Raw genomic sequence first — 27,790 nt, 5'->3', positions numbered from 1 at the left:
CAAGGGGGTCGGCCCCGCAGGGCCACGCCAGCCTTGGGGACTTGGCACCCAGGAACAGCCAGCGGCGACTTTGACAGCACCGGGGAGCCACTCCAGAGAGGCAGGCTACCTCCCCGCAGCGCTCGTCAGGGACAACTTGAGCGAGGCCAGAGTGGCCGAAAGGGAACGCAACTGGTGCAGCCACCGCGCAGCAAGCGGTAACGCAGGGGGGGAACAGTGAGGAGCAAGCATGTGATACCATCAACCTGAAAGCAAAGAAGTCTTGGCTTTCAAATGGTATCCAACAGTCTGGCAAAAGGCTCTTTCCAGCCCTTTCTAGTAGCTGTTACCTAGGGATGGGCTGGTGCAGGTGAGGAAGAAGGCAGCCAGTTGAGGAAGTGCTGTTCTGCGATGCCAGGAACTTTTGTATTAACACAAGTTCCCAAAGTAGACTGTGACACAGTATAAAATACAGCTCTGAGGACTGTTTTGCACAGATGAGCTGAAAAATTAGGTTGCTCTACAAAATATCTAAGGTTCATAACACCTTACAACCCCCACTGCCCAGTCCTACTTCACAAGCGTGACACCATACATCCTTAACCTTACAAAACTCATTGGCCCCCAGTCTTCATTTCAAGGGACACGACGAGGCTTTGGGTAGCTGTTTTGCCAGCCAGAATAGTGCCTTCCCCAGACAAGCCTCCAACTGCAGTGTGTACACCAGTCAGCTGGGATGCCTCACACACTCCCTAAGTGGTAAATCACGCTGCTGTGGAGCTGACGCAGGTGTGCTTTCCATTTGGAAAGTAGATCCTCTTCCCTGGTGCACAAGGGAAAATTAACCTGGAATCCTTTTATGTTCTCCTCTGGTCCTGCACACTCACAGCTAAGGCAGGACCTAGTCTGCCTGCCTGCCTGTACTTTGCAGGTAGCAATTCAACACTGCTGAGATCTTTAGTTTTCATCAATAACTAGGAGGATGGGTAGGAAGAACAGTCTCACTTTTCCCTCATAAAATGAGATTCAAACTGAAAATTACATTTCCTAAGAGCCTAAGAAATCTCAAGACTTTTTCAAACCCAGTAGGTAATTTATTGCAGTGCTATGAACGTTTTAAGCAATGTCATTTACTTTTTCTTACTGGAACTGCCAAGTCTTTCTTACCGGCATCTCGACTCGCAGCAGATCTGAGCTTTGGCATTCCTGCTTGAAAAAGGCCTCCAAGGCCAGGTGGCCCACCACCACCGAAGCTTCCACCACTGCCGCCACCAAAACCGCTGCCGCTGCCACCTCCTCCAAAGCTACCACCACTACCTCCACCAGGTCCTTTGGGTTCTGTTGGGAAAAAAATCCCCCATGTTAGGCGAAGAAGCAAGACTGCTCCTGCAAAGTCATCTCACTAGAGCAATGCTTGCAGCTGGGGAAGCATGGACAAGCTTTCAAAACACACAAGTCCTTTTTCAGGCTGGATCATCACAGCTACCATTACCGCCACTATTGCACCATGGAAGAGGTGGTGCAATAAATACAGCCACTGTGTTTTATTAAGCCACCGCTTTCCTTTAGCCTGCTCCGGACTGGAAAGCAGAGCAACAGTCACTATGGAGAATTTGGAACTTAGCATGGATGGGACCTCTGAGGATATCACATTGTCTTTGTTAGCATCGTTGTAGCTGCTTCCCGTTTCTTCATACCTTTGCTCTCTTATCCTTCCCTTCCACTTTTCCGTAAGCAAACTGAGAGACAGGGTAATCTCATGGAAAACGAGGAAGGAAGAAGGAAGACAGGTGTCCTTCCTCATGGAGGTGTCTCTGGTGGTCACTTTTGGGATTGAATTCTGTCACTATTGATGACGTTGCAACATATCTACTTACTTAAAGCCTAGTGGGGAAAGAGATTCCATTTCTGATGGCTTCCCTGTAGGTCCAGAAATGCAGTGACAGGATCATTAGCTGCCGATTTTTCCAACAGGCAGGAATTATGTTATCAGCTGCTCCCCCCTTTCCTCTCCCATTTCTCTCTAATGTCAATGTTTCTGCTGTGAGAACACCAAGATGATGCTAAAAGTAAAATTAAAGTGTTTCGACAACTACAAATAAAAGGAAAAGCCCTGTTCAGAGCATCACTGAAAAATGAGCGGGCCCACAGGTTGGGATACCTGTGGACATCAGTTCTCAGATGACGGGCTACATGGCTGAGGACCAATTGCTTAATTTCTTGGAGGCTGAGGATCAATTGCTTAATTTCTTGGCATCTCGATTTCCACAACTTTGGGTGGATAAAAATTTCACTGACTTTAAAGTAATTACAACCTGTGGATGAAAAAAACTTCTAATAATCTCACCCAGAAAAAAGGAGGAAGAATGTATTCATGGGTGAATGTTTCATATCATCCTTCTCTTTTCTTAAGCATGTTAGCTCAGTTCAGCTCTGACTCACACAGGGCGTGAACCTCTGGAGAAATGCTGCTACTATGGTTTAGTCTTTCATCATGATTTGTTAATTCGTGCAAGCAAGATAATAGGCTGCATCATTTTTATCTTACTGTTTACCCCTCCTTTAATCTCCTCAATGCTTTTGTCCAGCTCATTACAATACCTAGAACATGTAACTTCGCTTTCGGAGATAATACTCGAGTGTTTAAAAACTAAGTACCTGGCTGACTTGTAGAACTGTATCTGTTTTTTTAATTACTCTTATTTGGTCACACTCCTTTGGGCATTTCCTTCTTTCCTCACCGCGTTCCTATCACAGTCCAGCCTTTAATTGCATGGCCAGACCTGGACTGTGTTGTGTCACATTTGCTAATCAGTCTGGAGAAGTGTCTTCTCTCCTGAGGCAATAATCGCTGTTCCTCTGACACCGCAGGCCCTCCATCCTTGCTCCTCTGCTGTTTCTGTTCTGTCTTCCCAATACTTTTGCTACACAGGCTTTTCCAGCCCTCTCTTGCACCTGCCAAGATGCACAGTGTGACACAGCAGCAGCACAGCTGGACAGAGACCTTGTCTCCATTCAGGTAAGTGGAGCCGCTGCCTCGTGCCACAGCATCTCCAGGTAGGCTGAGCGACAGGGCTTAGCCAAGAAGGTAGCACCCGAGTCACTCCAGGAGTGGCAACGCGGCATGCAGCAGTGACACACAGGTGGGGCTGTGGGTCCTGGCTCTGGTTTTGCTTTAGGCCGTACTGGGGCCATTAATAAGCCAATGGTGTCATGCCAGGGGTGTCTTTATTTTTATACTGTTTATGCAAAAGTAGAGTCTGAAATTCCACTTTATGCTCTGTGCTCTCCTCAGTCCTGATGGGGGTTTTGTTTGCCTTGTCTGCTGCAGCTCCTCAGCAGAGCTCCTAGTAGGGTTTGCACAGTTTTCTGATTTAAGCAAATGAGAAAATGAACTGCTTTATGAGAGTAAGCAAACAAATTAACACTCACATTTCATAAGCAGTACTTGATTTCTCAGCTGACTTAATCCATGATGAACAATTTATTTTTATGCATGCCAACTTCTGGCTTTTGATTTTACCTGCTTCTCTCATGACAGTTCATCTTATGATACATAAAATAATTTTTTACATTTAGATACGTAGAACCATTCACACATACAGAAACTCCAACATGCACAGTCATACTTACTGTCTAGAATTGGAGCGCTTCTGTCATTAGTAACCGTCTTCTTCAGCTTTTTTCCTTTGGTAATATCAGATAGTAGAGCATTTCGCCCTGCTTGTTCTGACCTGCTTAGTGATGGCTTTTCAGTATTTGCCTGCAAAATAAAATCAAATAGGAGGAGGCAACATATACAAAGTTTTGCTCCAATATGGTAGTTACTTGAGACTTCAGTTTCTGTTTTAACAACACTGGAGTGTGTAGCATGCCGTGTCTGGTTTTGTGAATGATGTTACAGGTAGACGGTCTTGTTAATGACTTGAGGCCCCAAACACTGCTGCTATTCTAACCCATGCTGTTCACTGGAAACAGAACACCTATGTGAATTCACATTTTTTTAACTCAAGATTTAGAGTCTCTGATTTTTTAAAGCCAAGGCACATCTGTGGCAAATTGCCATTTTTGAGAACAAACAAAACCAGACTAGATGCGTAACTTGATTACACAAAAAGGTGGACATTCTTGAAAGTTCTAGTGAAAACGCCTAATATGCAAATTCTGGATAAATCAGAAGAAAGATGGAGCTTTATCTACCGTTTTAGTTTCGATAGAAAAACTTCAAAATGGCAATCACCACTTAAATAATATAGACCTCTTAAAATAGGACCCAGTAAAACCTTTAGATGCGTGAGTTTGTCTCAATGGTTCTCTTTTCAGATTATGTTTTGGTGACAGTTTTTCAAGGAAAAACCCAAAAAAATCCAAACCAAAAAAAGACTGCATACACATATATGCGTGTGCACACACACACATACACACATATAATTATGTCTTCTAAGAAATGGTGATTTCTGAAAAACTTTCTAACTTATCAGATCAGTGTTATGGAAATTTCATGAAAGGCGGTGAGAGTTGGCATGGAGGGACCAAGCACAGAGTCTTTTTTCTCACCTGGGGTGGACAATGAGGGAAAGATTCTTCAGCAGCACAGCCCACCCTACCTGTGTACCAGGTAGGTTGTAATCACCTAGAGTTTTGCTATGAAAATACTGAGTACTTTACAACAGCATTTCAAGAAGCCTTTTCTTTCTTGTTAGTGAGGTGACGGACTGCTGGGGGGCAAACACAGCACAAGCTCTATTCCAGTTTAGCCTGACTTAAAGTCAGGTTTGATGTAGTCTCCCCCACCATGCTGTGCCAGCAGGGCATCCTGTGCTCTGACACCACAGGCTGGCTGAGGGAGCTGTGCTGGCTAAGAACTACTTGTACCAAACTGAAACAACAGGACTGATTTTTTTCCAGCTCAGGTCATGTATGTACTAGAGTAGAATGAGGGAGAAGGTGGGAGTGTGTGGCTGGAGAAAGCCAAGTGGAGGGCAAGACTTCAATTGCCCTGACTTAGACAAGCTGTTGAGGAGCTGTGCCTCTCCACCCAGGATCCCTACACCAGATCAAACCACCAGTGTGGGATGAAGAGGAGGATGGAGAGTCAATGTGACTAGTGAAATCTGTACGCGCACTGCAAGGGAGTGGAAGTGATGGTCCCTCTTGCAGGATCAATCATCAACCGTAAACAAAATGTCAGAGAGTTTTTCCCAAATACCATGCATACCCTCATCCACACCTCAATGCCTCTGGACATCGTGTTCCACACGACAAGCAGTGACAGAGGACAGTGTATATGGTGCATTTACCTCCTGTAAAACTTACCAAGGCCAGTGTCGGGGGTGGAGGGGGAGCTGGAGGGGGAGGCACAGGCATGGTGGAAGGCTGAGCTCTGTCTGATCTTGCTAAGAAACCTGCACAGCAAAACACAGAAACACATAAGGCCCAGAAATTAATAAATCTTAATAAATCTCTACTCTAACTCAGTTAAAAAACAACCTTGCAGGTAACAGGTGTATCTGCTACATTTTCTAAGTCTAACCTGTAAAAAGTGCTTCATGTTTCATCATATGGAAACCAGCTGCATCCTTAAATGGGGGCTTCCTACATGATCTTCATTGCCATACAAACTCACAGACATACACATCCAGTTTTGCACACATACATAATCCATGCATTGCTATGGCAATGCACAAAAATGCCGTAACAAAACTGAACTCTAATCCAAAGATTTTGTTCCTGTGGAGGTACTTCAGGATAATCCTGCAGCTATACACATCAATCCTTTCTTAAAGAAAGCATCATCTCTTTAAGATCATACTCAGAAAAACAAGTTGACCTTTTAAAGCCCTTAAATTGCTGGAGGATTCCCCCCTGCCCCTCTACACACACTGTTATGGGTAGGGCAGAACAGTAGGGCTCTCGGAAAAACTCATGCTTCTTCCTTTCTCCCTGCTTGCTCTGAAGGCTCCAGGCTCCAACATCACCTCTGAACGCACCTTCCTCCTCCTCAGGAGCAGCACACAGAGTCATCCTCTGTGCAGTTTCCCAGAAGAGGAAGAGCAAACAGGCAGCCTGGCAGAGGAAAAGCCTGGCTGCCACAGCTCAGCCTTCCCGAGCTTCCCTGCCGGGGACCAGGCTCCCGCTTTTCCCTACCCCAAACAGAACTTCCAACTTAGGGCAAGCCTAAGAGGCTCCCACCTGAGATGCAGAACTTCTTCGCAATGAAAATATTAAATAAAAAAACAAACTAGAAAGGACAAGCACCGAGGAATTCTTTTCAAGTCAAAAGGGCTTTTTGCGGCATTTTGGCACACCGCGCGCTGGCTGGTGCCTATCAGAGGCTCCAGGGCTTTTCTAATGGTGCTATGGCATTTTGGCATGTGCTTTGCTCTTGCCCATCCACCTGAGCCAGCTTTAGTAACAGTGATTTGCCACCATTCATATAATGCTTGCACAAGACTGGTGAACACGGTGGGAGCAGGAACCAGGGTTATTCTCCAGACAACCCCAGGCTGATGGCTGAGGTCCCCAGGGCAGTTATTTACAAGAATACACGGCTCTCGCTTTGTGAAGCCACTTCACTGTTTTTGATGAAACCAAAGATAACGAAGAGCACAGTATCTACTAGATCAACTTCATGCTAGGTACTGTACCCTTTACAGTTTAAATAAGCATTAGGAAAATGTTCTGAATGGAACAAAATGGCATTTACAGTGAGTCACCACCGACAAAGTCTGTAATGGCTCTGAGATGACCCACGATACGTGTGTGAGAAAAAAACACATTAGAAGTACAGATTTATCTCATCAGATGCTCATGCTTCAAAAGAATTACAGCTATAACCACCACCCTCCCCCACAGAAAATAAAAATTGCTGATCTGCCTTTCACAGAAGAAAGCTTTTCTGAAATAAGACTTTAATGGATTTATCTAAAATCTTTAGGGGAGAAAAGGGCTTGGAAAGGAGCCTGACGTATCACCCCTGCCTCTGGCTGTCTATCTAGAAAAAACCACGGAGTTCAAAGTGTCATGAGGCACCACCACAGCCTCTGGTGTTTGTAGGTTTTCTTCTTCTGTGCTGCAGAAACTGTTTCTCTTTCCGGTTGCTGCAAAAGAGCAAGCAGAGCAGGGGGGAAGCTGGCGGACGGACAGACTTACTGACAAAGAGGAAACTGTGAAGCCAAGCCTACGCAGTGCTGTGCAAACACACACATTCTTGAAGTCCTGCAAACAGGCAGGCGTGCTCTCATTGGCCCTGCGGTGCGTTACTGCGCATCTTACGGTGTCTCCAGAGAAGCACCAGCTTCTGCCTGAATTGTTATATTCCTGTCCTCCATATTTCTATCCTTCAGTCGTTACACAAAATGCTGCCTTATCCTTTCCTGATCTGCTTATCCTAAATGCAATATTTGAAATCTGAAGCCTATTAAAAGCACCAAGACTAATGCCGCTTTGTTCTTCAGCTTCCTGTTTAAAAAATACAGTCAACAGGAAAATTATTTCTTACAGCAGACCACAACCATCCTGTTTCTTAACACAGTCTTTTCACAGCTGCAGTTGTCTCTAGCATAACTGTGCCATTAAGCTGTTTCACCAAGATTTTAACTCTTTCAACTGATTAAAAACAGAAAGAGAAATTCTGCTCCCTGCACTGCTTTGATAAGAGGCCAAAGCAAACTGGATAATGCGCCATGAGTCTCCTCAGCACTCCATGTGCCACAGGAAAGTTTCTGGAGCAGGCAGAATAAAGTTTGGTTTGATATCAGACTTTTAAATTAATTCCTTAAGGCAGCTCAGATCTGAATGCAGGGAGACAGCTGGTCTATGAAGCGTTTTCTCCAAAAAGCAGTATTTTTGCAAATGCTGTAACTTGTCTACCTCCCTCCTGTCAGTTAAGTGATTGCCTTCTGCATGCTTGTGCTAGTCTGTTCTACTTTTTTTTTTTTTTTTTTCTTTTTCGTTTTAACTGGGTTGGTTTAGATCAGCTTCTTAAAGAATTGGTGGGAACAGAGAGGAAGCAAGGTAATACTCAAAACTTGAGTTTTCCAACGGGAAGCCGCAACCCACGGACACATTCAGCCTCTCCAAATCCTCCCTGCACACACTATCTGCAAGGAGGTAAGGGAGAGAAAGGCACTGGGTGCCCCCTCTTTCCCTATCCCATCTTCCAGAAGGATGGCATCCTCTGATGTACTTGTAGTCACCAGCTGCACACTAGCTAGTCACCTCTTCTGGTGCTGAAGGGCTTTCTCAGCAGGACAGGAGTGGAAATTAGGTACACAGCTGCACACTGGTGAGCTCAGCATTTAGCTACTGTTGAACAAGCCCTAGAGCCACCAGGGCAGTTACCAGGATGGTCTAGAAAATGGCATTGGAAGCCACACAGAAGCTCAGGACAAGCTTCTGGAATAGGCCAAACTCAGTCAGAACTGGCTTGAAGCTTAATGCAAGCATCTTGTAGTTGTCTACTCATGATGTTGTAGAGCACACACATCCTTTAGGAGCCATCAGAAAAGGGATCATAGAGCACGACCCAGAAACTGCATGACCACACACAAAAGTATAATGCATACATTTATAGAGCCCATAAAACACCCCAGTTTGTCAAATTTTAGCTTAAAAACTAAGTTATGACACTGCTTCGCTCTCAGTTTTTTCACACTGACTCTGCTCCTGCTGCTGAGAAATAGAATTGCAGAAAGTCAAGCTGAAACTTCGCAGCAAGAAACAGCACCTCTGTTTTGAAGCTCTAACTCACCCTTGCTCTTTGGTTCTTAGATTTTGTACAATTTATTCCTGTGAGTTTTTGTAAGCAAAAAAACTGGTGGTCTCTGGATTTTTAAAATTTGATCACTATAAGCCTGTAAGAAGAATATTAACGTATTAAAGAGATGCAGTGACCTGAGGCTCGCCCACGCAGCACAGCGCAGTGCTGGGACTGACCCTTAGGATGAGCAGCACCTCTTGGGCTACAGAAGCAAAGCAGCTGAGTCAGCACAACACTAAACTTGAATTCTGCAGTTGCTTTGTTTATTACTAATTCACAGGACCGCTGTTTTGCACAGAGCATAAAAATGTCCTAAGATGTTAAGCATAACTCTGCAATTAGAGGAGAGCTTTGGTTACTGTCCTACACTCCAGCAACACACTCAGTTCATTATTTGCTCTTAGTTAATGGGAAAGAGCTGGATTTAAGAAATGGACATTTTGTTTGATTGCTAACAGCTGACACTATAAAATACCTGAAATAGTAACCGATCCACCCAGTAATAAATTTTACCTACCAAACCTGTTAACAACCAGGTCGCTTATTACACTTGATGCTGCAAGGTGCTGAAAAGGAACCAGTTCCGAAAGACCAAGGCTGAAGGCATAGTGGTTACTTTGAAACCAAGGACACATGTCCTTGGTGCATTTTCTAGGCAGTAGTGTAAATTACCTCAGCTTTTAAGCAGCTATATGGAAATGTTATACCTAGATGAGCACTGGTGGTGCTGCAGAAAGGATTACAGTAACCAACCCTCACACGTACACCACAGCATTGGCCCCTGAGCCGCACGCACAAAGGTCTGTATTGTCAGCACGAGAGAAGGATTTCCACAGCTGGCAGCAGCAGCTGCTCTCCCACTGCGAGGCAGGCGCCAGCAGCACCATGCACTCTGCCGTTCCCCCCAGGGGTCCAGCCCTGATCGGGGCTGCCATCCCTATGAGTAGACACCCCACTGCAGCCCCCCTCGCACTCGCTCTGCTCTGCCTCAGCTACAACCCCGGTGCCAGACCGCGGCAATCTTCTCAAGAGGGGTGTGTGCACAGCCTGCATCTGCTGCCTTTTAAGAAAGCCACCCCAGCCGTGAGCAAACGAGATGCCCCAGAGCCGCCTGCCTAATCCCAGGTAAATCGTACGATCAGAGCTGCAGAAGGAAGCTCTGATTTCTGCAAGCTACCAGGCACACCTGGCAGTCACTATCTGAAATGGTATTAAAATATTAGGATATGCAATACATCCTGATATAAACTAATTTCATTTAACAACCAAAACAGAGGAGAAAGTATATGTTGCATTCTGCAGAGAGCCCTTTGCTCCGGGAAGTAATCCATGAAGAGCAGCAAGCAAAAGTGGCACCAAACTGAATTCCCTGAAACACAAATTCTGAGCATTTCAGATTTAGTTTGGTACTTCAGAAATAATTTCAGGAACATTACAAATGCTAAAAAGAAATGTGACATTTAATGTGGGATGGACAGTGTGAACAACTTGTATCTAGTCAGCCATTTTGAGAGGCTTCAAGGCAGCCCCTCTTAAACGTTTTGAGTCAGAGGCAGACAGACAGCTCACTGTGGTTAATCATTTCCTGCATGATTAATTTCCAAGCAAAAAAAGCGGAAGGAACAAACAACTGTAGAAATAAAATAGAATTGATAGAACTTCAGGGGAAAAAAACCCCCCAAAATAATCAATTAAAATGCTGATTGGCCCTCTACGCAAAAGGACCCAACTTCCAACCCAGTATTGATTTGGATCTTTCATTACCAGAAAGGAATGCATTTGAAAGAAGGGAAAATATTTAAAAATCTGAATTTGAAGAAATTGGGCTAGGTTACCAAGCACTGTACTAAAGTAGCTCTCAAAACAAAAAGGACAACTAAGAGTAAACACATTACAAAGCAGTTGGAAAATTGTTTAAAATCAGTTTCGTACAGACCACAGTTTTTTTTCATGAGCCATTTTTTAACAGAGTATAGGACTATTAAGCTATTTTGATAAAAAATGTTACCGTGATGTCATGAAATTTGTTCAAGTCCCCTTGCTCCCACTTCCCTTGGTGGACCCGAGTCATTAGTAACTCTACACATCCCACATTCCACCACCGTATCCTCCAAAGGCCAGAGGGGCTGCCTGCGTTAAAGAGTCAGTGCAGGAGTGCGGCAAGGTGTGGATGAGAGCTTTAGAGCATGTGAAGACGCTCCTCCCATGCAACACCATGTCAATAAATCCCATCTGAAAAAATAATGTATTTTTCTTCTTCTCTTTTTATTGAGGTTTCTAAATACGTAGAAACCTATAAATAAACAGATAGATAGATAGATGATTTTAAGCCCCTAAAGAATTCAACAAGGGCACCAAAACAAGCACAGTACAGCATGAAGCTACCTGTATACATATATATATATATATATATGCCTCAGTCATTCACACATAGAGGAGTGAAAAGCCTGACAGGTGCTGAATTGCCCTGGTACAAGTTTTAATGGAGACACAGTGGGGCCACTGTATAATCACCGGAAAGCCTGGACTCTCCTCCTTCTAACTGGGATAAACCTTTCAAAGCTGACAAGCTCTGGAGGAAGAAAGTGACACCTAAAATGTTACTCTCAGTATTTTTGAGTCCTTTCACACCAGTGACTGGTCTTTTAAGGATGGTTTCTGGCTGAAACGACACTCCTTTAGTGCACAGTTACAAGATTCCGTGGCCTGAGAAAGGACATCACAAGGGTGTGGGAATGCAAATTGTCCTGTCCTGTCCAGAGGAAGCTGTGGTAGCAAAAGGAGGCACTAACATTTCACTGAAAACACAAGCTTAAAACCACTTGCAGAGAACCAGACAGCCCAAAGAGAGACCAACAGAGAAGTTACTTTGGATGCATGAAACCCAGGGAAATTCTGGGGAGCTGCTGATGCCAGAGAGAGGAAGCCAACTTTATTTGGGACTTTACGCATTTCAGAAAAACTCTCCCCAGTACTTGAAATGAGTGGTACAAGTACGACACTCCATCCAGACCAAGAAGTACCATCCCCTATGCAAAATGCCAGGGCAGAGAACGTGGCCAGTACCAGCAGTGCCATAGAGCTCTTGCCCTGACACTTCTCTTTCCACAGAGGGCCCTCGGAGGGGTGGTGGATGATAGGCTTCACTCACGGGCACATGTGTAAAGTGGATGAGGTCTGCACGGCCCCAGGACAGGACAGCCCAACCTGAATGACACACAGGAGCTGGCAATAAGAGGAAGATCTGCCACGGGGAACTGCACCTTTACAAACCCAGCAGTGACTGACTTATGGGCTGTAACGCCATCCTGCTGCAGTCGGGGGCCAAAAAGGAGAGAAGAGGGAAGCAAGAGCCTGGAGGCCTCTGGTAGGACTGCATGGGGCATTTCTTGGGGAAGAAACACATCAAGCCAGTATCACAGTGAGCACTTTTTCAGCCCTACTTAGGCTGCAGAGAGATGATACATTTTTTGGTTTGTTTTAGACATACCCTTTTCAATCAATAGCAGAGTTCTAATCTTTTAGCTCAGTTACGCTGTTGTAAGAGGTATGTGAAAGGTGCAGGTTCTGGGAGGCTAGTGAGGAGCAGTAAGATAAATAACCACAATAGCAAACAAAGCTCAAGACTAGTTAGAAATATATATGAGAGGATGCTGTGAAGTGATTTCATGTCTCTGCACGTTATCCCAGGCACCTGTGCCCTGCCAACCCTACGGCATCCCCATCTTCCTCCATCCCTCACCCCCACCTCTCTCATCCCCAAGCACCCAGCCAAGTGCAGTGACCCCGCAGGCAGCACTGCCTGCAGTTCACACTGGGCAATTCCCCAGAGTCTTAGGACCCCCTAAACACTTTCCATCTACTTCTTACCATCACAGGAAAACAGTAACAAAGCAGGTTACTGTGGGGTGTCAGTGACAAGCGAACTATCAGATCACTGAGCCAGCACACAACCACGGGCTGCCAAGAGCAGTAAACAGTCAGGTGCACTCATGGGCCACGGCAAGCTGCATCCAGCAAACCTCATCTGTCAAGGGCAACCAGGAGTTATATGGTGAAAATCCAGTGGTGTTGCATCCATGGAAAATTACAGCTAAGAAATAGGCCACTGTGGTGTCAGAATGTTGTTTTAATCCAAGTATTTAAAGAAGTTTTTCTCTTTTCAGTGACATATTTTTCAAGATATGTAGAGGATCATAGGCAACAGCTAGCTTCAGAGGACTGCCTCCACCCGCCAGTACAGTCACTATTTGGAAGCAGCAGCAAAGCTTTGGATCAGTTTAAGTGTTTGAATATTGACTTTGAGAAAAGCTGATAATATGAGAGCAAATGCACTGTCGCAGAAAGTATCGCTCTGACTCCCTGAAAACAGCTTCCATCCAATCCATGCTCCTGTAATTTCTTTCAGAGGAGATGTACAAAAATTTTCCTGTCTGCTCAGACTGAGAGTCTCCTCAGCCCCCGCCACAGCATCCCTGCCCTGGGAGCGGGACCTCAGCCCTGCAAATGGCACCTGGAGCAAAGCCCCTGCACCAGCCACCGCGGGAGGGAGTCTCGCCGGTGTTTTAAACCCAGCACGTGTGTGTCATTCATCAGCAGGAGGTCAGGGCCAAAGGCAGAAGAGAAATCTACAGTTACTGGGCTGTATCCCAGCCCTCAGGACAGGAGAACTCAACTGGAGACATTGCAACCTCCTGCAGCTCCTTCCCAGCTCCTGCCTCCCTGCCAGAAAAGGACAAATCCTTCCCCCAACCCCTCCACAAAGAAAAGCCCCACAGCAAAGAGCTTTGCTCGCTCTCTGGCAGGCAGAAGTGATGGTTAAGGACTGAGCTGTTTGTGCCTGAGCTCTTACTTCAGCTGTCCGGAGCACAGCTGCCTGCAATATTCAATCACCTACCATCTAAGGCAGCCTTTAGTCAACCCAAGTATTTGAAACAACACACAAGGCTGTGTTATCCCAGGCATGCTGCCCAACGCAGCCAACACGGGATTCACCCAGGCTGGAGGCAACCTCAGCATGCAGCCCTAAAGAAAGGGACCCTTGTGGTGGTGCTCTGGAGAGGCTGTAGGGACGACATCTCCACACAGGGACAATATACCCAGGGCAATGAGGACCTGATGTCTCTCTCCATCTTCTTGCCTTGCCTATTCCTCCTTGTGAACATGCTGTGCCCACAGAATACTGCTGCTAGTACATAGCCCAAGAGCTTCTCGCCATGGGGCTGCTTTTTCCAGTGCCTCATTACTGCAGAGGTGGTCACTCGGAGTCAAGTGGCTGTTCAGCAGCATGCGCTTCACCACACAGCTTTCTTCCCAAAACCTGAGCCGCCTGAAGTTCTAGGAGCTGCTAGTAGGGTGAACAGGCTAGTTCAGAAGTTAAGGATTTCTAAGTATTGCCTCCATCAGTCCTAAATCAGAACAAAAAGCGTTCGTTAACTTGGAAGAAGTCCCCAAGAACAGGACTTCTCCCACCAGCTTGTCTTCACCACACAGCATGGCTCCGCTCTCCGACTGGACCGGGTCACTCCTGGCAGGCAGGCAGCCCAGGGAGCCAGGCGGAGGGCAGCAAGGGATGCTTCCTGCACCTGGTCACCCACAGGCGGAAAGGCACGGGCTGGCCCTCAGAGCCCCTAGCTTGTTACCATGGGAAAAAAACTGTTGCCCATATTAGTGTCCCCTGCCTGTCGCCTTTCCACCTATTGCTCCATATTTTTTGTTCTGTTTTTAGGATGTTACAGGTCTGACCACTTGTTTGCTTTGTGTAGTAAGAAAGCAATCCTGCCACTTGGATCAAATTGACAGAAGTCTGGAGATTTTTTTTCCTCTTCTGTTCACTGTTTTATGGCATAACAGGCCAAAAAGTATCAGAAATTAGTCTGAATAGCCTTTTTTGGTCACTTGAGCAGTTACAACTTTCAGCCAGTGTGGAAAGAAGTCATAGGAACCAAATCTGGTGAGCAAGCCCTGGGATTTTGCTAGTGGACTTCTGCTGACCACAGTTGCTAACTGGCGTGCTGTGCATCCCCTTCACAGCAGAGGGGCTTCTCTCTGCAAACCCTGAGGCTGGGATGAAAAGAGCCTGTTTGGAGCCACAGGTTACACTGTGGGAGCTCTGGGACACCCCACACTACATCCTCTCCATGCCCAGGGCACTAAATTAATAATGTTACGGCCTGTGTAACACCATTGCTGAAGCTGTCTTCATTCACCTTTCTCTTCTGACCAACAGGATGACATGAAGCTGCAGTTGAAAGCATTTTACTATAATGAAGGCATACAGCAAAGGATCAAGGATGTCACACACTGCCAGATGATTTTACTTCTCAGTAGGCATAGGTTTAGAATTCAATTGGCTTCAGCATTCAAATAGACTTTTTTAACGTAAAATTGTTTTCTTCATCACAATCAACTAAGTCTTACTAAACCCGCAGTGAACCATGACTGGTCTACTAAAGCCAGCATCTATAAAATAATATTGAAATAGCGACTACCTCTAAAGGGGAAATCTGAGGCATGTAAGGGCCAGACATGTGGAATGAATTTAAAGCACCATTTTCCAATCCCTCTCTCTTGTAAATATTGCAATATTCCTATAAGAATGTTGAAAAACTACAGTGCACAGAGATTAGTTCAGATTTCACATCAAAAGCCCAAACAAAAAGTTAAGTGGCCTGGGTAGCCAGCAGGGAAAGCAACTACACAAGCAAGAGTGCATTAGAGTTTTTACAGCCCAGGTGTCGACATGAATTAGAGAGTAACTTGAATACCTGTCATTAAAGTAGCAATCAAAGACTGATCTGCCCAGAGTGTGGGAAAAACAAAACAAAACCCAGCCCTAGATCTGCATAATGTAAGGCAGCCTGCTCCACCAAAGACAGTCCAGAAAAAATGAATACCACCTCGGAGCCAGGTTACTGTCAATAAAAATCTCCGTTCAGTGTGGCAAGTCCCATAAATCAGTTTTGTGAGAAACAGGCAACCAGGTCTGGTAGAGATTTTAATTAAAAGGAAAAAAAAGATCTTATTTTCCATTCCCAAAGTTAATTTTGGATGATTTGAGGCTGCAAAGGGCCGAGACTCCAAACCACCACTAAAATGGGTGGAGATGGAGAGTCTGATTTTACTCTCGTTAGAGTTTGGGGAAAGGCTCAGGCTGGTTTTCAGATGGGGCTGGATGAGACCCATTGTACCTTATGAATTTGCTGAAAGTGTTGGAATTATTTAGGATGATCAGACAAAGATTCAGAAGAGCGCATCCTGCAAAGTCCCTTGATGTTCTTTGCTGTGCAGGGATTTGCACTGTAGCTTGGGGCTGGTCATTAAACCCAACCATTTGTGAGGCAATGAATCATATCTGCACATAAGTAATGAATTTGAGGAGCCTCACAATCAGCACTCAAAGTTGGCACTGGCTCCCACACCACCTTCCCTTGGATGCAGAAGGCTGGTGGAGCAAGGACCACAGCCACAGTCTGCACAGAGGTGCCATCACTTGCGCTCAGCACTGCTGGCATCTGACTTCATGAACTAGGGGAGAGCAGCCAGCAAGATATATTGTCATCTGTCTCAAAGCACTACGACCTATTGATAAACTCCTCGTAACTCTCCCTCTGTGCCCTGCTCACAGACAACAAACTGAATAGAAACTCATGTCAGACCTTACAACCTGACTAGAAACTAAATGAGGACTCATTCTGCATACGAGTCGTATCCTCTGTGTTCAAAAACCTCTGACCTCTGATGCAAAAAGCTATAAAACAGCATTTGATCTGCCCTTTAAATGCTTATTTCAGTAACGTGGCCATGGAAAGTTAAGTCCTTTGTAGACTCTGCTGGACTGTTACAAAACAATTACTTTTTGTATAATTCACATTCCCAAAGGAATTAGTGCAAGTCTGCAAATAAAGCAATGGAAAATTTTCAGCTTACTGAGGTATAAATGAATATACACAAAATATACCATTACTTTGCATACTGAAGAGTTTTTAGCATTTACCATGAATGGTATTGTATCATAGCTCCTCCTCTGGGAATAGCTACAAAATGAAACTCTCTCTTGGATAATTTACATATTAACTAGCTTACAGTAATTAAAATTAGTATTACTTTCAAAGCCTGAAGACCCTGACGTACATGAGGCTGGGCAAGGTACGCTGGGTATCTGCACATGCAGGCAGCTGGGTGACAAAGTGCCCATTTGCACAAGCCATCAAAGGCACTCACAGCATCCGCTCTGGCTAGCTTGGAAGAGAGCCTCTGCCCTCTGAGGTCTGGCCTGCTGTGTAGCTCATACTGCACCTCAGAAAGCTTTCCGACGGGCTGCTATCGTTTCAGTAATGATTTTTAAAGGTTCTCAGCAATATAAAAACAAATCTGCAGAAGAGGTTTTAAAATCAGGATGGAAATAATAAAGGGGAGGGAAAAGAGGAGGCAAAAAATAATCTGAAACAAACAGAAGGTCTGCTTCAGCAAACAGACCCTCCCCCCCCCCCCCCCCCCCCCTCCAGGACTTTAATCACCCCTTCTTCACGTCAAAGCCAACCTTAGGTCAGCCCAAACTACTCGGGTACTGTGGCCAAAAGGTGATCATCTTCTCAAAAGGGTCTACAAAACTTGAGAAACTGCATCCAAAGCAATACAAAAAACACCCCCAAACCCAAACTGAATTAAGGATAACAGATTAATTTTAATCTTAAATATCTATCATACATGTTTTGGTTTGAAATTGTTTCACTTAAAAACAACAAAGAAAAGCAACAGCGTTACTGAAAACACAGTATTTCACATGTGAATTTACAGGATCACCTAATATCCTGGCAGTACTGGCAAATGATGTCTTGTTCTTACCCATGTTAAAAACAAGTCCAGCTGCACCACCAGATTATTTGCCTGGTTGGAATCCAGCAAGAAACTTCTCCTGCAACTTACTTCAGAGAAATAGAGGAAGCAATACATTACTGCTATTTAAAATTGTTCAATAAGACAACTCAAAAACTGTCTTTAGGTGGCTTGTACAAAACTAACAGACCAGATAACCATTAATTGAAGCTTGCCATTATCTCTATATTGTTTGGTTCTTTGTATCATATATAAACTCTACTAGCTCAGACCATCTTTTCCACAGTTTTAAAAAGCATAGCTTCCATAACATACTCATATCAACTGTGTTGTTCCACCACCTCTATTGCTATAGCAAGAAAAGCTTAATTCTAAGAGTTTTTTTTTTTTTAATAAAAGTTAAAAAAAAAAAAAGGTATTAGCTGTCTTTAACTGACAGGAACTGCTCTGGTTTCACTCCAGAGCTACGGTCCAGAAGTAGTAATGTGAATCTGATAAGTGACGAGGCTGCCAGTTGAAGCTCTAGGGCTAAAGCAGGCTACCAGCAGGGAAGACAAAGAACTGCCTTTTCCTCCTGTGATACTGAACCACTGAATCCATCACATACCTTATTCTGAGCTGACCAGCACTTTGCCACCTTCAAGACCAGTTACTGGGTGAAGTGAACTATTACCTAATGGAAACTTGTATAGAAACCCTGCAGGAGGTCTCCTGCTCTAGACTTGCTCCTTGGGAAGAGCAGCTCCAGAGCAAATTAGTGGTTTGGTGACTGCCCTGCAGAAGGTCACCTTCAAGCCAGGGACCAACCAGAGGGATGGGTGGAGGAGCAAATACAGGAGAGAGCTTGGAGACACCCTCACTCTTTGGCCACCCTGGAGATGAGCTCCAAATCATCCTCCTGAATCGAAACCACATGAGGGAGGTGGAACTGGTGGACTGGTGTTAAAGAGATCCCCAGGCAAGGAGCCTGACACCCTGGTGGCTGCTCTCTCAGACTCCCATTCACAGCCGGAGTGGTGGAAGGACAGACCTGGAATTCTGCCTCTTCTGTCTGGATTTAGTTTGGCTTTTTGTGAAACAGTACAAATCTAACCTACAGTGCATTGGATACCTCTCCATGTGTAACAGGAGAGACCTTAGCCTTCAGCATCTGAGTTTGCATGTGTGCAAGTTACCCACGATGCTCATGCACTGTTCCTATCACTGACAATTTCCATTTGGTCCAATCTGGAAAACATCCTGAGTAATACAAGGATGAATTTTTCTGTTAAGTATTTCCAACATTGCCTTTTGGCAAGAAAAAAAATGTCAGAAGTCAATTGGAAAAGAAAGGTACAGCTAAGAGATGTTTAAGTTATTTCATAAATAAGCTGCCAAAATGCAAAGAGTAAAATCCATGCAATACTAATATTCTTCATATTTATACCATTATAAGCCAACGGGAGATCAGAGTACTGACCAACCGCAATTACATTTTATTTCATTTACTACAGGTGGAGCTACAACAAAAATTCAACTCAAAATAGCTTTGTAAAGCCATTTTTACATTAATCTTAGCAATTCATCTACTTTTGCAGGAGTTGATATTTATGAAATACAGATATTTACGAAACATAGGTGAGAACACTGAAACAGAGGGTTCAGATTTTACATCTGGCACTTTAGCTGAAGACTCAGCGTTGATATTGGGACTATGAAATTTGCACATACACATCTGAGCATGCAGTACACATCTGCAGCAGATGATGCCAGTTCAAACACCTACAGTAGGGGCACACAGTTAAACTGTCCATACCTAATCTAAGGTTTTCATTGTCCAGATGGAAGCCCTATAAGTAAAGAGAGCTTCTGAAGATTTCATTCATGAAATATACTTTTCTACTTGTTTTGGCAGTTATCTAATAGATGGTAAGGTACAAGTTCTGTTTTGCATCAGTCTGTGGTTCTTTTAAACTCAAAGCAATTCTAATGTTATATGAAAGACTAAGTCTAGGAATTCACATTCCCTGTTCTACCTGGAGAGGCACTAAAATTTGTGTATGCTGGTATCCTACAGGATTAAACAATGTGGGGTTTTTGGGGAAAAAAACCCCCAGGAGTAGGAAACTAATTTTATAACCTGTCAAAGTTTGAGACATGAAGAGATTTCTGCCTTAATCAGGAATTTAAAAAAACAAACAGTTTTGTTCTTCGAAGCACAAATTTCACCAGAGCCTACATTTGCTTTAAGTATTTTAAATTTCTTTTAAAAGCTAATTTTAGAATTCTCCAATTTCTGAAAGTTAAACTTTGTGCCAAATTCATCTTTGCTCTTGGGGAGGGGAAGGGTTTTGAAAAACTGATGGTTTTAATTGGAAAAGCTTTTCAATAAAAATATCCTGGAAAACTGTAACTGTGATCAACTTTGATATCCAAACAGAAATTTTCTAGCTTAGGCATCTAAATCCTATTGCTAGGGGCTTATGTTTTCATACCTTTGTGCTGCGGACCCGGCACAGGGCTATCCTACTGACTCTTAACTGCCTTGATCACCCCCTGGTCCCCGGAGGGACATGGGGCAAGTCTGTACCCCTAGAGCTTAAGACTGGGGGGACACAGATGCAGACAAGCAAGGGGAGGGGGGGGCAAAGTCCTGTAGAGGAGACTAGTTTATAGCACGGCACAAATCAAAACAAAAGCAACCAAGGACAACAAAGTGAAAACGCCCTTCTGCTTAGTCTCCAATTACAGAGGTCTTTGCTCCAATTTGTTCTCTTTGGAAACAACTTTTTACAGCTGCACATGGCAAGCACTTAGCTAGTGAGCAAAGAAGAGAAGCTGGAAAGAATGATTATTAATGGATTCTGCCAAAAAAATAGGCAGGGCAAAGTCTTTCGTGGCTTAGCACAAGAACCAGTCAATCTTCCCTTACGCAAAGAGGAGGCATATCTTGTGTTGCCTTCCTGCGAAGGAAAGCAGCGCAGCCACACTGCCTACTGCTGCAGCCCAGGCTGGCCCCCCAGGAAACGCGCAGCACCCTGCACTTTCTGCTTGTGAAGCTAGTCGAGTCCACACATGTTGAAAGACAGCGTTTGCCCAAGTCATTTTTAGTTAAAACCAAGCAATTCCATTCAGCTATCTGCATTTTAATTTGATTATTTATACCTCCAACCGTTTTCCACGACCTTCCATAACCAAGTGTTTCTACACAGCAAGTGTAGTCAAAGGCAATGTGCCACATGGGTGCCTGCCCTGGAGGGCACAGGTTTACCAGGGGGCTCTGGGGACTGTAGTGACATCACACATGTGGTCCCATCTAGCTGACTCTGTAGATCAGACCCGGGTGGACATGCTAGGTAGGTGAATATGCTAAGAATGACAAATCCACACCTTGCCTGAACTTGGTGGGAACCATGGCTCAAGGAGTGACAAGGTCTCCTGGACACCTGCTCAAGGTTCTTGCCAGTTTTTTGGAAGCAGTGCCCAGCTAGCATTGCACCTTGGTGTTAGCCGGCAGCTCCGAGACCAGCTCCACAAGCCATGCAAGAGCTCAGGGGGAGCCCAGGCAGCAGCTGGTTTGGGAGGTTATTTGCCTCTGTGGAGGTCTAGCTGAGCTCCTGATGGTATACCAAACGCAGGTTTTTGCATAAAAAGTAGTAGTTCTGTGCCATTTAATCTAAAAAAAAAAAAAAGTATGTACAGTATACCACTGCCACGAAAAAACCATACCCACAAAACCAAAAGCAGCCACATACCATCATTCAACACTTGCGGTTCCTCTTCAGGACATTCTTCAGTAAGTCCTCTTACTCCACAGGACTACTCAAATTTGTCCTAATGCCAATCTACCAAAAGCTCAGGGGAGAAAACCAATCAGTCACTGCAGGCTGGACCACTCAGTGCAGGTGCCCTGAAACAGCAGGCATTGGAAGATGGCAGCCAATTTCCCCGTTACTTTCTTTGTGGCTGTCACAGTTGTTAAACCTTAGCTAAAGTGAGCATCACATCTGCTGAATCCTGTAAATATGGCTGAAACCCTGATCAAACTGGCTGAACTGTTTGGCTAGCTTGCGTGGCCAAACCCAAACTGGGTTCATTGTAAGTAAATTTGAAGACTAAGTTTAGCATATGGCAGACTGAAATACAACTCCTAACATCTCTGCTTTCAAACCCAGAATCAGTAATTAAACAGAGTTAAGATCCACTTCAAATCTGAGGCCACAAGCTTCCAGATAAAAAAAACCCCACCAACTTTTTCTGAACTCACAAAGCTGGAGTTGTATCTGGATCAAATTCCCAACTGAAAGGAAGCTTTGCGCTGTTTTTATCAGGTTGTAAGACATTATTACTCTCATGAAGTCTGTTTTCTCTCTTAAACTGCAGTCCCGATGACTGGCAGTCCTCAAGCAAACAATCGTGCAAGGATCACCGTTTTCTTCGTTATCTGCCAGGGCCCTTCAAAGCAGCCTGGGTCGCGGGGGGCTGGGTCACACGTGCAAAGAAAAAGCCCCCCTTCTGCACAGAAGGGTCACTCAGCAGCAGGGCTGCTGTGTCAACAAAGCCTGAACTCTGCAGCCAAACGCTGCTTCAGGCGAGCCCTGATCCATCAAAACTGGCTACTAGGAAACCTTGTTCAACGCAGACCAAACTGGTTTTGCACAGCCAGTATCAATTTGAAGTTTGCTGTTAGTACCAGGGTTTTGAGATCCATGATAAAAATGAGCAGTTTTCTGGCTTCCCATAACTGCTCGCCCGAGAAAGCAGCACAGCCTGCCTTTTCAGGTCTCCTTACACCGGGAGCAGACTTTGCCAGCTGCTAATGATAATAACTCAGTGCTTTCCCACCGTGCACACTATAATGCACTCATTTTATCTGCTGACTCCAAAGGTAGAAAAGCAAAATCTCCTCAGGAAACTCAGAAGCAGCATGTCATCTTCCCTCCCTGAAAAGTGGAGTATGGGATATTCTGTACCATACATCTGGAAGTGTTTATTGCTTTTAAAATAACTATTCAGCTCTCATCAATAACCAGAAAAAAATAAAGTCACTGTCAACAAGGAGACTGAAATACAGAATGACAGACAGCAGGGCTGGAAGAGGGCATCTACCTTTCCCCTGAGTCAACATTGATAATGTCATTCCTGGCAGGTATTTATTTATCTCTTCTCCCTAAAAATCTCCAATGATGGAAATTCTGCAATATCCCTCTGCCACCTACTTTGTTAGCATTACAGCTAATGAAGCTTTTGCCACTACCTAATCTAAACCTCCTTTGATGTGATTTAATTTGCTATTTCTCATCCAATGTACAACTGATGTGCAAAATAATTTATTCCTTTCCTCTTCATGGCTTTTTGAAAACTTTCTACATGCCTCTTTGATCTTCTCTTCTTTAGGTTAAGCAATCATATTTCTTCCACTCCTTCCTCATGGGTTGTTTTTGGTCTGTCTCTCATCATTACTGTTGTTCCTAGGATGTTCCATAATCCCCTAGCATATTTTAAATGGGTGAAGGTGATGTGATTTACCGTCTTTATCTTAGTATTGCACTGAATGTTCTTTTGCAGCATCCAGTTTTCTAATCTGAAATAAAATATAAATGTCAATTTAAAAAATACTCCTATTTTCCCTATCTGCATGTCTCCCTCCCTCAAACAAGCCATCCTTTCTCACCTGCTGTGTCCAAACAGGTGTGTTTGGCTACTGATCACACAGCAGTACCATCTTTTTTGGTCCTCTGATGTGGAATAGCCCTCCAAGTATTAGGCTTTGCACCAGTCCTCATCCTGACAGCAGTTCATCATGCTTGGTATGGGTTGTGGACCCATGAATAAAGCAAAATGTTTGCCTGCTCCTAGGGCTAATGCTTCCCCTCTCATATCTCCCAAGCCAAGCACCCAGATTTCTCCAGATTGTGGTTTCCAAAGCAAGCACACTGCTGAAACTGCACCAAAACATCAACCCACGTGCACAAGCAATAGACCATATCAAGAAGCCGCCCAGAATGGTTTTGTGCTCATGTCTACAGAGAACCAAAATCCCAAGCACCTCTAGGACCCTCCCAGCATCAGATTCTACCTGGCCACAGTCAGGTCTTACAACACAGTGCATCTGAGATAATAAATAATACTTGATCTGCTGGGCTGCACCAGCTCTAGGTCAGCATGTTGCAGCCTATCTACAGCACACGCTTTCTACTTAGCCTCTGTTGCAATGAAAAAAAATACTAAAAAGTAAATTCACTCTTATTTCTTCCTTTCTGATTCACTGTGTGTGTCAGTGGACCTTTTCATACAATTTCTGTTCATGAACGCCAAACTCTGAACATTGCAGCCCTCACTGTGCAGTTTTCTAAGTCAGGATAACTACAGATTCACAATGCCTGGTCAAATCATATCTTAGGTCTCCTGACCTACTTGTGAAGTCTTAAATCCCTCCACTGTTAGCACCATGCTACTGGAATGAAAAAAACAAACCCCACCCTCACTGCATGTGTTAAAAGCTTGTGGATTTGGCAGAAAATCTGATGTAACCTAAGGCACCTAAATCTGATATTAGGAAAGATGTGCCACATCAGAGCATGTCAGTGAAGTGGCATTACCATTAACCAGGCCTTGGAGAAGAGTGACTCCTGTACCATTACACTGCAAATCAAGACATCAGGTGGCTCCATGCCTTCTGACTGTTACAGGCCAGGAGGACACGTATCAGAGATGTTTTTCCCTGTGCTGCTGCTCACATGGTGACTCCTCCCCCCTCCCATCCCTCTCCCAGTGCAAACCCCACAGGCTCTGCACCTTGTCACCAGCAGAAGAGGTGCTTACACAGAACAGCAGGACTGGTAAATTCAGTCCAGAACACACTTGCTGAAGTTAATTACATCACAGTAACATTTCCTGGGTTGCACATTCCTTCAAGGAAGAAAAAAACCCCAAACAAACCAAAGCCCAAACCCAACTATTAATTGTGAAACCAAAATGCTGGGGTCCACAGAGCTTGGGTACATCTGTCATGCATTTCTTTGCATAAGCAGAAATTCTGCACGAGAAACTGGCAGTGTAAAGAGAAGCACAGCTCCATCTGAAGAGGCATCAGAACAGCAAAACACACTGATGCTGCTCTCCATAGCATGTTCGCATGGGAACAAAGGGCCCAATTTGTTCTCCAACAAATTTAAGGTAATTCCCCCAACTTCAGCATAGCATAGTAAAGGCCAATATAAATGGTGGAATGAAAGCAGAAAAGCCTACAGACGTGTATGAATGTAGCAGTAAGACTGCACAGAGTTCCCCACTGCTACAGTTGTTCCTCTTAAAAAAGCCATGGCTCACCAACCAGCTTTGTAATAAGGAGGTTTCTATAATTTAGGCTAGAGAAAAATGTATGTACAAGCTGAAACAATTCAACTAAACAAAAGTAAAACCAAACTCCTTCAACCTCTAGATGCTTTTAACAGCTGACTACAGAAACTGAACTTGCAGTGTTTGGAGGGAAGGGAAGGGGGAGGGAATGGCCAGCAAGATGTGACAAAGATGTGCTGCAAATAATGTCCCAGCGAAAGATACCTTGTCCATTTGATGTATTTAATATTAAAACAAGAAAATGTCTCTAACAATCCAGTCAAAATAAAAGAACAGTAACCATTCAGCATTCTATGGACTTCTATTTAGAGAACAAAGTCTCGAGACTCCTGTCCCTCACTGGGATGAAGCCTTTGCATATGCTATGTGGTGAAATGAAACCCAACGAGGATCCTGTTATGAATGCTCTGAAGCTGGTCTATGCAGTTCACATTTGCATTAGCTGGTGTTGCACATCTTAACGCCTATTTTGCCCTTGCAGAGAGGAGGACAACCCTGTGCCATGGATCCAAGTGCACAGTGGACACAAAGTCAACTGAACAATGCAGCTGAGTAGCTTTTGGGGACCAAAACTGGCCAGTGATTAAAGTGGCATTCTGAGTGGTTTATTCTGTTTGTTTGATGACTTAAGAGTACTTTAAAGTTGCTTTCATCTAACTTTGAAGCTCTCTCAAACTTACGAACTTTTATACTAATACTGCCCAGGGGAAAGAAACCAAAATAATTAAAAAAAATCATACAGAAAAATGAATTATTCTTCTATAGATGTTATGAATATGTGCAAAAACATACACACAGTCTCCCTTCCTTCTGAAGTTCAGCAAAAGAGGAGGATTTCTTTCCTGAGCACAGAATTTGTCCCCATCTGGTTCCATTTTTTACTATTTTCTTTTTTTGGTTTCCTTCTCTCTTCATTCCAATCCATATTTATTTCCTTTTGTTTAGTCTGTACTCTTTATTCCCTTTCCTCTTTTTGCAGATTTCCTTTTTAATTTGTTAGGGAAAGAAACATTCTTTCCCTGGTTTTCATAATGCAAGCTGGTGGAACAGGCCCATTCAGAAATTTCCCCTCTCCTGCTCCTTCCCTCCTCTTTCAGTCCTGGTTGCCTGTGCTCACTCCTGCTAGCAGAGTAAAAGTGTTAGGCTTTATTTATTTAGGAAAGTGTCTCAGTATATTTTTTAATTGTTTCAAATACCTGGCGCAAACCACTGTGTGGAGACTCAAATATATTATTTACAAGCCATTATACTTAGCTTAAAACAACTCCTAATCTATTTGAGATGAGCAGCTATAAGGCAGGATTAGGCTGAAATGAAAATGTCTGCAGTGGGATTTTACTAAATTGCTTTTAAATCACATTCTTAGTTAAACAGAGTTGAGTTTCACAGTGCTCTAGTGGGGCTATAAACCCTAATAAAGCAGAAAGGCTGATTTTGGGCAGAACTTTGGTTTTTTCTGCAAAACTTGCCAGTTTTACAGAAGCAGAGAAGCCCAGCTAAGGTGAGAGCCTTCTGCATGAAAAACTCCAAAGCCCAAAATGTGAGAGCAAGCTCGAGAGCCGCAGAGCAGTGACCTGCCCAGACACAGGGTCCTGCTATGCCCCAGCCGCCGAGACCCTCCATGCCCCGCAGCTCAGCTGGCCCCAGCAGCTGCCTCCCCAGGCAGAAGGCAGTCAGGACTTCCCCGCTCGTGCGCCTGGCCTTCCTGAGCTGCTGCATTCATTTTGTGTAGATGTTTTTACGCTGCGATCAGGGTAAATGCACTAGGTGGTACGAGGAGGGTAAAACAACAGTGCAACTTGGTCTGTTTTTCAACAGAATCAAGGAGATATTTTAAAAAAGATTCGGGAAGAAGTATGGACAGTTTTAGAAATACTTGCCTGACACTCAAAATCTCTGATTTTAATGTCTGCCATGCCCTTGGTACAGCATCTGTCATCCCCAGCAGCAGCATTTCGTGCTAGACCACTGCCACTACCACTGTCCCAGCCCCTCTACCTCGCAGACTGTGACTTTGCCTAGTGAGCAAGGGAGTCTTTGCACAAAGCAAGTACCTTTGCCTTCAGCTGCCACCACCTGAGCAGGCTGCGTGGCCGTCACCTCTTCTTTCCCCTGTGGTCTCCCAGCACCACGTGCACCCCATGCTGGGTTTTCATTTTAGTTCAGATTCCATGTAGTACTACTACTATATTCTATATTTTATCATCCTGAAGCTTATTTTCTTTGTAATTTCCACTCCTGCTTTGCATTCAAAGTTTTTAATCAATTACAATTGCCTAGTAATATTTAAAAGTAACGAATATATTTTTGCACAGGAATACAAAACGTACATCCCATTAAACAGCCTCCCTCTAAGAGCTTCCACATTTTCCAGAACCTAACTGGTGCTGTTTCATTCCTGATACAGTGAGCTCTCAAGTCAAAACCCTCCAGCACAGAAAAGCTGGGATGGAATTCCTCAACAGAAATCACCAGGAATGAGAGAAAACCTTAACAAGAGACTACACCAGTAAAATTAAGAGAACAGCTATACACTTGGTACAGCCAAAACAAACAAAGTGAAGCTCTTGCTATAGTCAATAGCTTTAACCTGCACTTGGAAAAGCACTTTCTGGTATTTATTAATACTGAACACTTTATTAAAAATCCAGACCTTTTGCTCATTAGATGAAAATCTTAACAAGACAGAAAAGATTTCATTTGCACTTCCAACGTGACTCAGGTCCACATTGCTGTTCTACAGCAAGGCAGGCTCCAAGCTCCCCACAAACCAACCTAACTCACAGATGAGCTTCCTATTTTTGCCCCATTCAGTCGTGCTTCAAAAGCCCACATCCCTCACTGCCAGCTAACACAGGTAGTGTTACCCTG

At 44.2% G+C, this 27,790-nt stretch overlaps 1 protein-coding gene across 6 annotated transcripts in view; it reads right to left on the bottom strand.

Moving 5' to 3' along the window:
* The window catches only part of WIPF1 (WAS/WASL interacting protein family member 1), a 57,104-nt gene that overhangs the window by 11,640 nt on the left and 17,674 nt on the right, over window positions 1–27,790 (bottom strand). For 4 of the 6 annotated variants that reach the window (XM_055718000.1, XM_055718001.1, XM_055718005.1 and 1 more), the window contains exons 2-4: window positions 5,296–5,384; window positions 3,613–3,742; window positions 1,147–1,317 (exon numbers count right to left, since the gene is read on the bottom strand). In XM_055718000.1, coding sequence (XP_055573975.1) covers window positions 1,147–1,317; window positions 3,613–3,742; window positions 5,296–5,346 — 352 coding nt within the window. In that variant the 5' untranslated portion in view covers window positions 5,347–5,384. Of the gene's footprint in view, window positions 1–1,146; window positions 1,318–3,612; window positions 3,743–5,295; window positions 5,385–12,610; window positions 12,768–27,790 lie in introns of all 6 variants that reach the window. The other 2 variants (XM_055718003.1, XM_055718002.1) reach the window with 1 other exon arrangement.

This window comes from Falco cherrug, chromosome 8 (assembly GCF_023634085.1).
Source record: "Falco cherrug isolate bFalChe1 chromosome 8, bFalChe1.pri, whole genome shotgun sequence".
Lineage (NCBI taxonomy): Eukaryota > Metazoa > Chordata > Aves > Falconiformes > Falconidae > Falco > Falco cherrug.
This window is presented reverse-complemented; position numbering and strand designations above follow the sequence as displayed.